This window comes from Polistes dominula, unplaced genomic scaffold (genome assembly GCF_049000335.1).
Source record: "Polistes dominula isolate Pdom_NZ unplaced genomic scaffold, Pdom_raw_medaka contig_82, whole genome shotgun sequence".
In the NCBI taxonomy this organism is placed as follows: Eukaryota; Metazoa; Arthropoda; class Insecta; order Hymenoptera; family Vespidae; genus Polistes; species Polistes dominula.
The window spans coordinates 1,539,793-1,557,500 of NW_028301046.1; the positions used below are offsets into that span (position 1 = coordinate 1,539,793).

General features: G+C 26.9%; 2 protein-coding genes across 13 annotated transcripts in view; one reads left to right on the top strand and one right to left on the bottom strand.

Moving 5' to 3' along the window:
- The first annotated feature begins 2,975 nt into the window (after positions 1–2,975).
- Pde6 (phosphodiesterase 6) lies at positions 2,976–14,569 on the top strand. Of its 12 annotated transcripts, none has more exons than XM_089175299.1 (15): positions 2,976–3,251; positions 3,399–3,784; positions 4,798–5,043; positions 7,287–7,349; positions 7,441–7,724; positions 7,884–8,111; positions 8,608–8,965; positions 9,679–9,848; positions 9,914–10,136; positions 10,603–10,677; positions 10,754–10,792; positions 11,005–11,286; positions 11,347–11,723; positions 11,825–12,261; positions 12,904–14,569. In XM_089175299.1, exons 3-15 carry the CDS (start codon positions 5,017–5,019, stop codon positions 13,545–13,547), a joined length of 3,207 nt encoding a protein of 1,068 aa, XP_089031425.1. In that variant the 5' UTR covers positions 2,976–3,251; positions 3,399–3,784; positions 4,798–5,016; the 3' UTR covers positions 13,548–14,569. The 12 variants fall into 12 exon arrangements, with proteins under 12 accessions (XP_089031425.1, XP_089031423.1, XP_089031431.1 ...); XM_015320864.2 differs by having other exon boundaries at positions 2,983–3,031; XM_089175297.1 differs by having other exon boundaries at positions 2,976–4,131.
- A 315-nt stretch (positions 14,570–14,884) lies between these two features.
- LOC107066285 (golgin subfamily A member 7) overlaps positions 14,885–17,708 on the bottom strand; it is a 7,963-nt gene continuing 5,139 nt past the window's right edge. Inside the window, exon 3 of the mRNA XM_015320762.2 lies at positions 14,885–17,708. This exon is cut by the window's right edge and continues 4,137 nt beyond it. The gene's annotated coding sequence lies outside the window, so the exon portion shown is untranslated.

A 17,708-nucleotide genomic window follows, 5' to 3' on the forward strand; every position in this document is an offset into this window, starting at 1 on the left:
AATAAAATAGAACGGACGAGGACAATCCATCCATCCCCTTTTTCGTGGAAAGAACATTGGCCACACGCATGATTTATTTCTAAATCTAATTTGTTTAATATAATAACATTGTTTATTCTATCAATAAAAAATAACAAATATAAAAAACATAAAGAAAATATATCAAATTTTCATTTATTATTATTTATTACGAGACTCTTTTACGAGACTCTTTTACGAGGCTCTTTTACGAGGTTCGTTTACGAGGTTCGTTTACGAGGCTCTTTTACGAGGTTCTTTTACAAAGCTCTTTTACGCGAGGCTCTTTTACAAGGCTCTTTTACGAGGCTCTTTTACGAGGCTTTTTTACGAGGCTCTTTTGCGAGGCTGTTTTACGAGGTTCGTTTACGAGGCTCTTTTACGAGCCTACAATAGTACGTTATAATCCAATTATAATCCAATCCAATAGTATCGTAATAGTGCGAGCATTATAAAACATATTTCGTAAAAGAGCCTCGTAAAAGAGCCTCGTAAAAGAGCCTCGTAAAAGAGCCTCGTAAAAAGCCTCGTAAAAGAGCCTCGTAAAAGAGCCTCGTAAAAGAGTCTCGTAAAAGTCTCATAAAAGAGTCTCGTAAACGAGCCTCGTAAGAGAGCCTCATTAACGAGCCTCGTAAAAGAGCCTAGTAAACGAGGCCTCTATTTCTTATTTTTTCATCCCCTATATCTTATTTTTTTTTTTATTATTTTTGTAACCGTTCAATTTAATCTCAAATTAAGCTTACTTTTTTGGCGTTGATTTTTTTCCCTCTTTTATTTTCTTTCATTTTTTTTATCAGTCTCCCTTCTCCCCCTCCCACCCTCCTCTCCCCTTCCCCCTCTCCCCCCGTCATTGCATTTAATGAAAAGTGACAAATATTTGTAATTTGTTTGTTTTTTCATTTTTTTTTTTTTTGATTTTACTTTGTAAACCCCGTAATATTCCCCATACTTAGAAGAAAAAGACTCCGAGTCTCCTCTATTTTCCAATTCTGAGGAGGTTCAGCTTGGCCAGGATCCAAACAGGAAAAACTCTCGGCGTTCATTTCTTCCTTGTTCCTGACAAAGTGTCCACCTACGTGGGCCTCACTCCACCGTCGTATTTTATGCTTGGTAGCGAGAAACGACCCTCTTAAGGGTTGCAGCCCTCTACAATCGAAGGACGGAGTACACTTCTAACACGAAATGAGAGTTTTTCGATACTTAGAACGATGAACACCTTCTTAGTACTTAATTAGACAATTAATTAACTTCGTTATTAAATATATAAAAAGAATTCATTTACAATATATATATATATATATACTTTTTTTTTTTTATTTATTTAGATCATAATGTAATATATACTAAATAAAAAAAAAAAACAATTTAATATATGTTAAATTATTTAAATATATTTTTCAAATATTATATATATAAAATTAAATATAAAATATTATTAAATATAATTAAATATGATAAATAAAATATAAAATACTATATATATATATAAAATTTAACCAAACAAATCTTCTTATTTTTATTTATTTGAAAAATAATGTAATATGTATTAAATTATATATATATATATATATATATATTTAAAATTCAATCAAAGAAATGGATATATCATTTCGAAATTAAACAAATTTACTTTCACCATGAAACCTTAAATTAATTAACGATATTACCTATAAAAAAATGTTTCATTTATTAAAAAAAAAAAATTAATAGAATATCACTAATATACTTAATTACATTAAAAAGATACACTTAATATAAAAATTATCTTTAACAGATATTTAATTAATAATTATTGACAAACAATTGTATCAAGATTTAATCAACGAAAAAATAACATTCCCTACTACGTGGTCTCACAAAGTTAAACGAAATTACGAAAATACATCCCTCCTCTCCTTACCCTTAGTAATCCGATAGAAAGAAACTAATCATTATAAAACTACCCTAAGACTATAAATAATCTTATTAACCGATCGAAGACCTTTTCTAAATAAAATTAGATACTAATCTAATCTATTTAGTACAAAACAAAACAAAATAAAAATACTTCCAATCGTCGACTATAATCTGATCTAATCTAAAAAAAAAAAAAAAAGAAAACAATTACAAGTGAACAAAGGAACAAAACCATAAGATAAAAAACAAAAGTTCGTTTGATGATCTATAGGTATACAAAATTGTAAGGTTGATTGGGTTGGTTGATGGAAAAAAAAAAAAATTAATAAAAGATAGAAGGTTGAGGTGGAGAGGGGTTAGATGATGTTGCCTATTGATGCTGCTGTTGCTACTGATGATGCTAAGATTGATTGGTTGGTTGATGGGTTGGTTGGTTGATACAAAAAAAAAAGGATTAAAATAAAATAAGTATATAATATTAAAAAAAAAAATAAGAGAAAAAGGTGAGGTTGGGGAGAGATGATGTTGGCTACTGATGTTGCTGTTGGTACTGATGATGCTGATGCTGATGCTGCTGCTGCTGCTATGTCCGGGAACCGCTCTGCTCTCCGTTCACTATCGATCTTTCAGCAGAGAAGCTCGACACGCGCGTTCCACGCAGAGTCAAACCAACACACATACACATACACATATATATATACATATATAAGATACATATAAAACACCCACACGTAGATACAAACACAGATGAACGATCGAAGCCGGTATCCTCCCTGCTTTATTCTTCATCTCACTCACTCATTCACTTCACTTACTTATTCTATCTTTGTCTCTCTCTCTCTCTCTCTCTCTCTGTTTCTGTCTCTTGGGTTTTAAGCTTTCAGGGGTAGGTAGAGGTAGTAGATATAGAATAAAATCTCTCTCTTTCTCTTTCTCTCTCTCACACACTCGTATATATGTGTATATGTTAGAGTATATGAGTGAGAGAGAGAGAGAGAGAGAGAAAGCGTAACACACCGGGCAAGCTCCGATGTGTTTGAAGAACACCCATCGGTGGGTTGCCTTCAGTAAGCTTGGAGCTTTCGCTCGGTCCAGGCAGGAACAATCCATCCTCCTAGTGGGATCCTCTCTCTCTCTCTTTTTTTTTTTTTTATTATTCTCTCTTTAACATTAATAAATAATTATCATATAACATATCCAATGTAACCAATCAAACCTCCTCTCAGAGTCACTTAATACGACATTTAATAAAAATTATAATAATATTTGTATTTATTTGAAATATTATTCAATATCAAAAAGAAATAACTAGCGCGAGAGAGAGAAAGTGTGTGTGTGTAAGTGTTTGTGTGTGTATGTGAGTGTGTGTTCGAGAGAGAGAGAGAAAGAAAGAGAGAGAAGAGGGGGTTGTAAAACAAAAAAGGAGGGGGGAGGAGGAAATAAAAAAAAGGAAAAATATATATATATATATATATATATTTTAGAAAAATGTCGACAAATTTGTTGAGAGTATGCGTTATCGTATTCGCGCCACCGGATCGTCGTCGAAAGAGGATGATCGATCATCGTTCTTTCCTCTTCCGACCTTGAGGTTAGAGTTACGAGAAAGAAAGAGAAAAAATAAAAGGAAAGAAAGAGAGAGAGAGAGAGAGAGAGAGAGACTTATTCAGAATAGGTTGAACTTTAAAAGAAGACAATTACTTTCGGTATAACGTGAAATATTAGCAATGTGAATTATTTGCAGTGTTGTTTATGTGAATACATGTGTGTGTGTGTGTGTTTGGGTATATTGAAATGATTTTTAATTAATTCATCGATTAATGGAAAATTGTGAGATTTAAATGAACGATCTATGTGTGATCATATTAATGTAATTAAATAATAATTAATAATATTAATAATAATAATAGTGATGATGATTAGATCGTGATGATGATGATGAGGATGATGAGTTTAATGATTTGGATTGGTTTTGTTTTATTGAATCGACATGATTTATAAAATGAGAGATTAATAAAAAAAATAAATAAGGATTAGTTTATTTGTGAAATTGATATAAAATATTTAAAGAGAGATGATTAAATATATTAGAATGTGTTATGTTCTCATATGAGTGTTCTTCAATCGAGAGTACGTATGGACCACAAGACACGTGCTAGAAGAATGCGGTAACACGCGTTTCGTGTTGAAATACTTGTCACAAAATCAGGGAATTTTGTAATACCATTTTATTGTTATATTACAATCACGATTTAATCATTATATTAATAATAATAATAATAATATTAATTTAATATATTTAATTAAAATTATTCTATAAATTAGATTAATAATTAATAGAAATGAATTGATTTAATTAAAAAATGAAATCAATACAATTCAATTAATATCAATAATAATAATAATATTAATTATTATATTTAATTAAAATTATTATCTAAATTATATTAATAATTAATAGAAATGAATTGATTTAATTAAAAAATGAAATCAATACAATTCAATTAATATCAATAATAGTATTAATTATTATATTTTATTACAATTATTATATAAATTGTATTAATGATTAATATATTAATATATTAAATATAATAATTTGTAAATTTAATTAAAAAATAAAATAAATAAAATTCAATTAATATCAATAACAATAATATTAATTAATATATTTAATTAAAATTATTATATAAATTATAATAAATATAAATATAAATGAAATTATTTAATTACAAAATTGAAATCAATAAAATTCAATTAATATCAATAATAATAATAATAATAATTAATAATTAATAATAATCATAAAAAGTGTTAAAAATATAAATCATTCGAATTGGGACGTAATGAAATGTTTAAATGTGATTTTTTTTTTTTTTTTAGGTATAAAGTTTGTAAAACAAAATTCGAATTTTAATAGAGTTCTTGAAATAATAATAAATAAACATTAATTTAAAGTGTATGTTAAGTGTGTACTGTAAGTGCGTGTCTACTGTAGTATAATCTGTGAAAATGTGTGTATATATATATATATATATATATACATACAATTTTACACAAATCGATTAAACAACAAAAAATCATTGGGAACGAATACAAACGATGCGGTGGAACTGTAACAAGGTGGTTGTAGGTATACATTTTTATCACTGTACTTGTACTTTGGTTATCATGCACGATCGATAAACCATATCTAAATTCTTTTTTTTTCTCTCTCTCAGTTTTTTTTTTTTTTTTTTTTTTTTTTTTATAGATAGATACACATTTCCATAATGTTATTATGATAACGATCAATGAAATTATACATTCATGTTCATTATCATGATAGAATTTTTTGAAATAGAGATATATTAAGTAACCAAGATAATTTTCAATATATATATATATATATATATATATATATATATATATATATATATATGGATGTATATTGATTAAAAAGGTACAAACTTTGTTGATTACCTAAAATTATTATAATATATATATATGTAGGGGGAGCCTTCGGGGTAAACACCCTAAAGGGGTATACCTGAAAAATAAACATCTTCTTCTATATATATATTATTAATATATTATTATATATTATATATATATATATTAATATTAATATTAATATATTATGTTTATATATAATATATTAATATATTATTATTATTATTATTATTATTATTATTATTATTATTATTATTATATATATATAATAATATATTCTATATTAAATGTCAGGTGATGAGAGTAAAGTTTATGGTTTTATAATTAATAAATGTAGATTATACTAAAAAGATATGATAGGAACTGTAGAAAATTTTTTATTTAAATATATTTATACTTATATATTATACTTATATATGATATTTAAATATAGTATATCAGATAATCACGAAAGTTTATGCTTTTATAATTAATAAATATAAAATATACCCAAGTCTAGGAACTGTACAAAATTTTTTTATTTAAATATACTTATTTATATATATTATACTTATATATATATATATATTATTTAAATATATTTTCATAATATTGATAATAACAAAAACAAAAGAAACAAAAACACAACAAAAATAATAGGATTTTGACAAAATTTAAATGAAAAATAAAAAATGAATATATATAATAAATCATTAAAATACGTTTATTAAAAATTATAAAAAATATAGAACAAAAATAAATATTAAATAATAATTAATTGACAATTAAATAAGAATTTTCCTAAGTAGAGTCATTGACCTTATGAATAAAAAGAAAAGAAAAGAAAAGGCTTATATATATATATATATATAGACTTTTATATATTCGTATGAAATTCGTATGAAACTCGTATGAGACAGCATCGAACTTACCACCCTTACTACCACCCTTTAAGAAGAGGGTTGAGAAATTTAAATGTCTTTCGTGAAAGCTGAGTGGATCTAGTCACCTTATCCCTCAGATATAGATTCTACCCATTTACTATTCTTTGCTTTCATCTCCTACATAAAATCCAATTTTTACTGTATCTCTTTTTTTTCTCCTTTCTTTTTTTTTTTTTTGTGTTATACCAAATTAATATTAATATACCCAATTTTTATATAATATATATTATATATATTAGTATATTTATATTTAAGTTAGTTAATAGAGTTATTTATATTTAATTATTAATATTAGTAAATTTATATAATAATATTTATATATATATTATTATTATTATTAATATAAATATAATATATATATAAATATATAAATATATAATAATAAAAAAATAAATTAATTTTAGTTTAAATATAAATTAAATAAAAAAAATTAAATAAAAATTAATATATAATAATAATAATAATAATAATAATAATAATAATAAAAATAATAATAATAATATATATATATATATAAATTTGTATTAATTATTTTAATAATTAATTTTAAAAATAAATTATTTAATAATTTTATATTAATTTTAATTTAATTTATATATATATATATATTTAAATTTTTTTATATAATAAAATATAAAATATAAATATAAAATAATATATATATTTACATTTATATATAAAAAATTATATTAAATATATATATATATATATATATAATATATAAATTATTTTATTGCTAAAAAAAAAAAACATGAATCCATAAAATTATTTATTTACAATATCTAATTAATTTTAGATAAAAAAAAAAAAATCAACACATATAAATATATAAATTCAATAACGAAGAGTCTACTTAGAATAAAAAAAAAAAGGAAAGACGAATTTTTCTTACCTGAAAACGTTTCTACCAATTCGTTAATAATTTATAATAATAATTGAAATAACATTAGAGAGAGAGAGAGAGAGATATTAAGAAAATAATTTATCTCTAATGAAAGTAAGATTAACCTGGTACAGGTAGAAATGGAGACCGAAGACGAAATGGATGAGGAATTATCGGAGGAAGCAAAGGAAATGGAGGTAACTATCTGTAATTTGTTTTTGTATAAATTTAACAGAAATTCAACCTTCTGATCATTGAATAATCTCATACTATGACACCTGATTACAGGTAAATCATAATAACAATCTTGAAAATTTTGAATCGATGAAAATCTCATCTGTAACATCGGAAAAAGGAAATGATCAGAACGATCTTTGTGAAATTAGTTTGCACGTTGATACAAACATTGATAGAGAAGAATCAAAATTATCATTAAGTACAAGTATGAAGACTGAAATAAAGGAAAATGAGATCACCAGTAGCAGACTTTGTAGAAGCAAGAGGATCTCTTGTCAGGACACCATACACGAATACGACGAGGATGATGGACTCACCATGAACAGAGTTGGAAGGTAAGATCAAATGATAGGATTGTGGAAAAGGTGGAAAGAAAGGGACTGGTGCTGCAGAATCAAACGGACTTCAGAAGGGGTTTTAGGGATTAAGATAAAATGATATTTTTGTAGTAGTAAATTTGACTAATATAAAATTCATTTTTGGAATGTTTACAGATACCTTGAAGCTCATCCAGACCTAGTGGAAATGTGGTTATACGAAAAAGCTAGTGTTGAATTGAGACAACGATTGCACATGCCAATATTGGAACGTACAACTTCAACTTCTTGTCAAGATCAGGAAAGTCTTTTGAGTCGTACCAAACGTAACAGTGTCACCTCTGATCTATTTCAAACGTGGTTATCAACCAGTTCACCTGCTAAACGTAGCAGAAGTCCTAGCAGGTAAATTTCAATAAAAATCATAATAATAAACAGATATGTGCAGATCACATACGGTAGAAGTGAAAGCTTCAAAGAAAACCAAGCTTCGAGAAAAATACGTAAATATATCGAAACAAAATTGAATTGTAATACAGTGCCATCTATTGAAAGAACCTTACAGAACCTAATAAAAAAAAAAAAAAATTGCTATAAAAATTGTGCTATGTGCTAAGTTAGATAAAATCACGTGAAATCAAATAGAATAGAAATAGTAGCTTAAATTTTTCATGATAAATTATTCCAATCTTTCGTATCATTCATCATCATAATATCCAGACATAGATAACGTTTAAATAAAAAAAATGTCATGGGGAACCATGTTAACGTTCATAAAAGCGCGTAATAATTTCAACGTTGATTTTTCTAACCATGCGATAACTCATCGGTAGATTCATGTAATCTTCGTTTCTACATCGTAATAATATATTTCTAACACAAAGGGTATGGTGAATTTTAGGGCATCAATATCGTTAATGGGTCGTCGAGAAGAACTCAATAGACTGGATGAAAGCGACCTATTTATGGAACTCATAAGGGACGTAGCGAACGAACTGGACATCAATGTACTTTGTCATAAAATTTTGGTCAATGTTGGATTATTAACTTATGCTGATCGTGGTAGTTTATTTCTTGCTAAAGGACCACTCGAGGATAGATATTTGGTAGCTAAACTATTCGATGTTACGCAAGATACCGAACTCGAGGAAGCTGTGCAACGTGCAAAAAATGAAGAAATAAGAATACCTTTTGGTGTTGGTATTGCTGGTTATGTTGCACAAACTAAGGAGATTATCAACATTAAGGATGCTTACAAGGTTCGATGTGAGAAACTAAATAAAAATAGGAATAATTTATATTTATTGTTTTTTTTTGTAAATTTTGTTAACGTAGGGGTATTATATTATTATTTTATATGTATAAATAACGTTAGGGTTGATTTATAATTGATGACTGTGGCTCACAATCAGTCCGATACACATGACTTTAAGTCAACCGCCATTTGTTTGAATCTTATCGAACTAACAGAGATAATCATGACTCTTTGTTAATAAACAAATAATATTGAGATATAAATCCTATCCTATCTTTCAAGTTGGATGATACTGCATACAGTATGGCAAAATTTGATTAAAATCGGTTCAGTAGTTTAAGAGTCCATTGCGGACAAACAGCGTGACATGTAATTTATATATATTAAGAAGAAGATATAATTAATATTGATATTGTATAAATAATTTATATATTATTATATTATATAGCAAATTTATATAATAAAAATATAATTTTATATTTTATATTTTATAAAATATAATTATTAATTATATTATATAAATTAATTTAGCATACAAATATATATAAAAAAGAAAAAATATAATATTTTATTTATTATTTTATCTATAAAGATAATATATATGTGATTGTTAATATTAAATTGTATTTAACTTTTATACAAATATTTATGAAACGAAGAATAGGAGAATTTAATTGTTATTCTAATTGTTTAATTATTTTTTATTAAATTTTATAGGATCCACGATTCAATAGTACTATCGACATGCGTACGGGTTACAAGACAACACTAATCCTATCGATGCCAATTTGCAATTATGAAGGTGATGTTATTGGTGTAGCACAGATAATCAACAAGACCAATGGTAGCAACGAATTTACCGAAAAGGATGTTGAAGTATTTAAAAGGTAAATTAAAAACAACAAATAAATAAAATGAATAATTTTATCGTTCATATTTTATTGTTCTTTAGATATTTAACCTTCTGTGGGATTGGTATTCAAAATGCACAACTATTCGAGTTATCTGTACAGGAATATAGAAGAAATCAAATTTTACTCAATCTAGCGAGGAATATATTTGAAGAACAAAACAATCTCGAGTGTTTGGTAACGAAAATTATGACGGAAGCTAAAGAGTTGCTGAAGTGCGAAAGATGTGCGGTTTATTTGCTTGATCTGGATTGCGGCGAGGCGGTAAATATATCAAAAACAAAACAAACAAAATTATTATTATTATTAATTAACATTGAAGAAACTTGAAAGTTCATTGCTGCAAATACCAAATCCTGCCAGTGTTCCCTGAGAACGCGATTTAAAAAATAATTAATAATAAAAATATCGAATGTATAAAACAAATTTACCAAAACATTAACAAAATAATAATAATAATTATTATTATTATTATTATTATTATTATTAATCGACATTATGAACTTGAAAGTTTATTGCCACAAATACCAAATTCCGCCAGTGTTCTCATCCCTGTGTGCGACCCTTCCATTCACTGTCTTCATAGACAAAAACAAAAAAAAATACAAAGATAAAAATAAATCGTAAAATAGATGATATCTATTTATAATTAAATAATATAATAAAAATAATAACAAATATTAATAATAATATAAATCGGATGGATAAATAAGATTTAGTTTGATTTTAGGGTCATCTCGAAAAGATCGTCGAGCGACCCGGTAAATCGATTCAAGAAAACAGAAAACCATTGTCCAGGAGAGAGGTAAGCAAGTACAATGGTACACGTATTAATGATTCTCGAGTCTCTGATCATTATCTTACCTTTAACGACGGCACAGAGCAATAACATCGATATGGAGGATATCTTTCAACAGCACGTAAGCCATACAAACTATTATGAAATAAACCACAGCAAATATATCTGAGATAGATAAATCTATTAATTGGTTAATGGTAAAATTATATATAATAATACAATATATATATGTATATATATATGTATATATATATATATATTCTATACACAAAACAAGAGAGATTATTAATGTAAACAAATGATTTCATTTATAAAGATATCTTCGTCTCGTAGAGTTCGAGCGAAAGCAATAAGTTCACTATGATGTTCGAAATGGATAACGAAACCCAAGAGGCACGGGTGTATCGACCAAGTTCCAATGATCTTTCCAGTCCATTGGGTCAAATAGCGAGATACGTTGCAGTAACTGGACAAATTCTCAACATAGGTGATGTGGCTAGTTGGTTGAAGAAAGAAGTTGTGGACACTGAGAAGGAACCAACTAAGAGTATCCTCTGTATGCCGATTGCCAATGGTCAAAGAATTATCATAGGTGTTGCTCAATTGATTAACAAGGTATTCTTTCAAATATAATAATAATACTAATTGCGAAAAATTAATTCAATGTAATTATAGGACAATGGTACATCGTTCACCGATTCAGACGTCTCCATCTTCGAAGCATTCGCAATATTTTGTGGGCTTGGTATACACAATACACAAATGTACGAGTCAGCTTGCAAACTTATGGCAAAGCAAAAGGTCGCTTTGGAATGTCTAAGTTATCACGCAACAGCCAACAACGATGATGCATTGAAATTAACCACCGATACTATTCCATCGGCTGAAAAGTTCAATCTTTACAGCTTCACGTTTACGGATTTTGATCTAACTGATGAGGATACTTGTAGAGCAACATTAAGAATGTTCAAACAGTGCGATCTCATTCAAAAGTTTCATATACCTTACGACATTCTTTGTAGATGGACTTTAAGCGTGAAAAAAAATTACAGGTATGAAGAACAATTTTTCCTTCATTTTTGTTTTTTTTTTTGTTTTTTTTTTTTTTGGTTCTGTTTTCTTCCTTTACTCAATTAATTTGTTTTTTTTGTAGACCAGTGAAGTATCACAATTGGCGACACGCATTAAACGTAGCACAAACTATGTTTGCTATGTTGAAGACTGGTAAAATGGAACAGTTCATGACTGACCTTGAAATTCTTGGACTACTTGTAGCCTGTCTCTGTCATGATCTTGATCATCGTGGTACGAACAATGCATTCCAAACGAAAACGGAATCCCCACTTGCCATATTATATTCCACAAGTACTATGGAACATCATCATTTTGATCAATGTGTCATGATATTAAACTCTGACAGTAATAACATCTTTCAAAATCTTTCTATGGAAGATTATAGAAGAGTAATGAAGGTTGTTGAGAGTGCTATACTTTCGACGGATTTAGCCGTTTATTTTAAGAAAAAGGATCGTTTCATGGAGTTGGTTGATGAGGGTGAATTTGATTGGCAGAGTGAAGAAAAAAAGGAATGTTAGTATAATTAAATTAATATAATTTAACTAGTTGATTTTTTAATTGAATATATATATATATATGTGTGTGTATTTTTTATATATTAATGTAAATATTATTTTTTTTAATTTATATATATATATATATATATATATATATATATATATATATATATATATATATATATATATATATATAAGTATGTTGTTGCAGAAAATAAGTATTTACCATTTAAAGGGAACCTTAGTGAGTATTTATAAGAAATACGATCTTACTCTGACATTTTAGTCGACTACGATGAGTCGACGAGTAAGTGTCGCATTTCTAAATTCTTAACCGTTATCAAACGTGCCGAGTAATCAAAATTTCTTTCAAATTTCTTTTGTTCTCTTCATAACAATCGATATGATTCATAAAGTTTATTGGAGGGGGCGGGGGGGGGGGGTGAGGAATGAGTGTAAGAAAAAAATTAAGGTGTGATGTGACAATTTGCTTAATTACGGCACTGTTATTGATTAAAGTATCAATACAATTTAATCGTGCCCGATTAACAAAAAGGTTTCTTCTAAACGATGTATACTTATTTTCCACAATAACACATTTTCAAACCATCTACTTGTAAATCCTAATAATTAATTTGTTTTTTATTTTGTTGTTTAGTGTTATGTGGAATGATGATGACAGCATGTGACGTTAGTGCAATAGCAAAACCATGGGAGATTCAACATCGAGTAGCTAAATTGGTTGCCGATGAATTCTTCGATCAAGGTGATTTGGAACGATTGCAATTAAATCAACAACCAGTAGCAATGATGGATCGAGAAAAAAGGGACGAGTTACCACAAATGCAAGTTGGTTTTATCGATGTGATATGTATGCCGTTGTACAAAGTAATGGCTGATACATTTCCATGGATTATGCCACTTTACGAGGGTACCATGGAAAATAGAAAACATTGGCAAGATTTGGCAGAAAAAGTTGAAATGGGTTTGACTTGGATTGATCGTGATACGATCGAAGAACCAGTTGAAGAATTTGTTTCATTTGAACCAAAAGACATTGAGTTCACATTGCAAACCTTGAACTGTACAAATCCTGATAGAAAGGATCAACAGGTTCAAGAAAAATCAACATTGGCTAGATTTGCATCGTTGAGAAAAGGTAGTCGTACGTTGAGCAAAGGTGTCAGACAACGTTTGAGTAAATCACTTTACGTTAAGACTAATAATTCTGAGGAAAGTAGTAAAAGTAAAGTATTGATTTCTGAAAGAAAAAGTCGTAATAAACTTTGTCTTCTCATTTGACGACTGACGTCAACAACTCTTGAGAGTATACCAGAATGATGATGATGATGATGATGATGATGATGATGATGTCTACAAAAACCAAACCAACCTAATCCAAAATCCAAAAACAAAATACAAAAACAGCATCGTTTGTTTGATGATCAACAATGTCAGATCATCGTTTAACGATCTATCAAAATACAATACAATGTGATTTCGTTTTATCGAGATGAACTACTACTACTACTACTACTACTACTACTACTACTACTATTCTACTATTCTACTTCTACCAATCGTGAGTTTAAATGTCACAATTAAAATAGAATAGAGTAACGAGAACGAATGCTAATTCGATTTTAACACGATCGAATGGATAATTATACCCCTAACCCACCCCCTAAACCTTATTCTTCTTCTTCTTCTTCCTAACACCACTCTCATCAAATCCTCATTTTATTTTATGCTGAAAAAAAAAAAAAAGAAAAAATACATATGTGAAACTTTCTATAAAAAAAAATGATTAATTAAAAATAAGAGACTTACTGGACTCGTAATTTCTGTTTGTTGTTTTTTTTTCTTTTTCAAAATGGATACGTCGTAGAGAAAAAAAAAAATAAAAAATGGACAAAAAAAACAAGTAAAATAAGACAGTATATTTGTAGAAACTAGAAAATATACTTAGTCGAGATATGACTAGGTGTATATATGTATTACAACATACATACATACATACATACATACATACATACAAACATACATACATACACACTTACAAAAATATACATACGTGAACACATAATTAGGAAAATGAATAATTAATAAGTTAGATCGACATATCGAGGTATATTTCGATATTACGTGAACGATAAATGAAATTAATTAAAAACAAAAATAAACAACGTAAAAGCATATTCTCATTCGATTTTGACAATCTTTTTGTATTATATATCTCGATATTCTTAAATAGGCTTTAGTCTAACGATGTGATGGGGGAAAGTGATCGATATCGATTAGTAAATGAAAAAAAAACAAAAAAAACAATGATAACAAATATATGTATGTGTTGATGTGCGTTCTGTATGTGCGTGTCTTTTATGATTTTGTACAAATTACAAAAAAAAAATATATTTATTTGCTATTGGTAACAACAAAATTTGCTGAATTTATCAATAGTTTCAAATATTTCTCTTTTTTTTTTTTTTAATTTAAAATGAAAAGATTGCGAGAAATTGTAAAATCGTGAAATTTAATTCCTAAATTTTATAATTTGGAAAATTGAAAAGAATATGTAAAAATACTAAACACACACGCATACGGGGGGAGGGGGGAGGGAAAGGATGAGATTGAAATAAAAATTATATGAATAAATAATAAATAAAAATATTGAAAAATGTGGGATATACAGGAAAAAAAGAAACAGAAAAGAAACATCGAATCTTTCGTTGTAATTTAAATGATGTTATTCGCTTACGTGATTTATAATTGAAAAAAAAAAAGAATAGAAAAGAAAAGAATTTTTAAAAAAGGAACAATAAAAAATTGAAAAATATTAGGTCGAGTCATAAGTAACTTCCGATGTGGCTATGTAAAATCTATTTTTCGTATTTATCTATTACTACTGCCCTATTAGTCCAATACACACGTCTTTAAGTCAACAAATTACCTTATACCTCCATCTGTTAGAATCTTATCGAACTAACAGAAATAATCATGACTCTTTGTTAATAAACAAATAATATTGCAATTATAAATTGAGATTATAAACTATCCTATCTTTCAAGTTGGATGAAACTGCACACAGTGTGCAAAATTTGATTAAAATCGGTTCAGTTGTTTAGGAGTCCATTGCGAACAAACAACGTGACACGTAATTTATATACGGATTTTCGATATCACTATATAGATGAGAATTCAGTTAGTCTTCTGTCAACTTTTTTATGCAGTCAATGTTACATTTAACCGTTTTTCTTAACCACTGAAATGGATAATAGTAAAAAGTGCATATTCGACATGTAATGCTTTAAGAATTGAAACAAGACAATAGCACTAAAGTGGCAACTGAAAAAATATGCAGCGTATACAGTGCAGGACTGATAACTGATAGGGCAGTCAGAAATTGGTTTGTCAAATTCCGTTCTGGAGATATGATTCTTAAAAGATGAACCGAGTGTGCAGGACGTATTTCCGACTTTGATGAACCTTTTAAAGGTAATATTGGAACAAAATCCAATAGATACGTTGAACAATTGCAAAAAGTACAAAAAAAAAGGTGTCTTGCACTTATCAGTCGTAGAAACGCCATTCTTTGTCTCACATAAAAAACGGAAGTTATTTATGACTCGACCTAATACAAAAAGAAAGGAAGAAATCTCAATGCTGATCTCTTCTAGTGTATTAATTATTCTCATCAAAAAAAAAAAAAAAAAAAAAACAATAATAATAATTAAATGCATCGTTCTACCGATGCGAGGAAAATTTCAAAATGATGTCCTTCATTCAAAACTGGTTTCTAGTCTTTTTGATATAATTAAGAGAATGTGCATAATTATACCTGTTCAGGTATTGATACACGAAATTAAATAAATAAAAAAAAAACAACAACAAATTTCTAAATGTGGTCATAAAAAAAGTTGAATTTAAAGATATATAAATAAGATGTATGTGTTATGAGTATACATGTATGTTTATGTGCATATATACATGAATATTTGATTTTAATCGAATCATCACGTATTATAAAAATTTGTACATAAAAATATTTGTCATTTTTATTTATTTCATTTTAATTAAAAGATTCTTATTAATTTCTTATAATTAAAATAATTAATCAATTTAAATATATATATATACATATAAGACATTTTATATAGTAAAACAGGACCGTATTTATACAGTTGAAGACCCTAGGCGCATTATTATTAATAGGCCTCAAAAAAAAAACGATTATTACAATTAATTAAATTTGTACAGTTTTTCTTTCTTATATAATTTATTGAAAAAAAAAAGAAAATAAAATAAAATAAATGATCGGCATTTCACAATAATAACTTATTGAATAAATTTAATATAACGTTGTATGTAGTATTTGAAAAAAAAAAAAACAAAACAAAAAAAAAAAACAAAAAGAAAAACAAGAACAAAATTTCAAATAAATTGGTCCAAGTTATAAAAAAAAAAAAAAAAAGAAATAAATTAATAATTAATAACTAAGTTTATATCTTTTAGATTTTGTTTATAACAAATATATATATATATATAGATATTATTTTCAATATTTTATTATTGCTCATTAGTTAATAAGATTTAAATCTAATCTTGCGCCAGATGTATTTTTTATGATTAAATGCGGCCCTAATAAATAAAACAAAAGTAGAGAAAATAAAATCAAAGGATGATGAGAAAAATTATCAAAATAAAGAAGAAAAAACAAACAAACAATGTATACCAAAAAAAAAAAAAAAAAAAGTAAGAAAAAGAAAGATTTACATATTATACAACGTAAGAGAATGATTTTCGCGTGTATTATTTTCTTTTGTTTTTTATTATTAAAAAAAAAAACATTTAGAAATTACAATCAGGACTATACGAATTTGTAGTCCCGCGTACAGTAAATTGAATCATTGTATCAATTGAAAAATCATTTTTTGGTCCTACTATATTTAAATTAAGTATAACAAACGGTTTTATATTTTTTTTTTTTTTTTTTTTTTTTAATGCTCTTCGGCATGAATGGTCATCGTATTTTATCGATCGACCAATTTCGCTATTATTATATAAATATTTACAATATTTTCTTTATTTAACTTTATTTATTTTCTTTTTTATTTTATTTTTTTTTCTTCTTATTCTTCCTACTCACATTTTCATTTTCATTTTCATTTCAATTTTCATTTTAATCATGTTTTTTTTTTATGCAATATCGGACGTTGCATATTAGAGGCGCAAAGAACGTTTTAATTTAATTTATTTTATTTATTACATACATACATCCATACGTACACATACAAACAGGACATGCATACATATATATATATCTATATATATGTATGTAGCATTAGTGATGATGCGACGTTGAAAAAAGATTAAAAAAAAAAATAAATAAATAAATGCCCGCGCGCGGTAGAGCCTTTATATTTTTTTTTTTTTTTTTTTTTTCAAACATATGAAAAAGAAGAA

Bases quoted from the DNA above. Each gene is read 5' to 3' on its own strand.
- Pde6 (XM_089175297.1), top strand. From the start codon at position 5,017: ATGCGGTGGAACTGTAACAAGGTGGTT. The intron at 7,350-7,440 runs GTAACTATCTGT...ACCTGATTACAG, and splicing joins AGGAAGCAAAGGAAATGGAG to GTAAATCATAATAACAATCT. The intron at 8,966-9,678 runs GTTCGATGTGAG...TAAATTTTATAG, and splicing joins ACATTAAGGATGCTTACAAG to GATCCACGATTCAATAGTAC.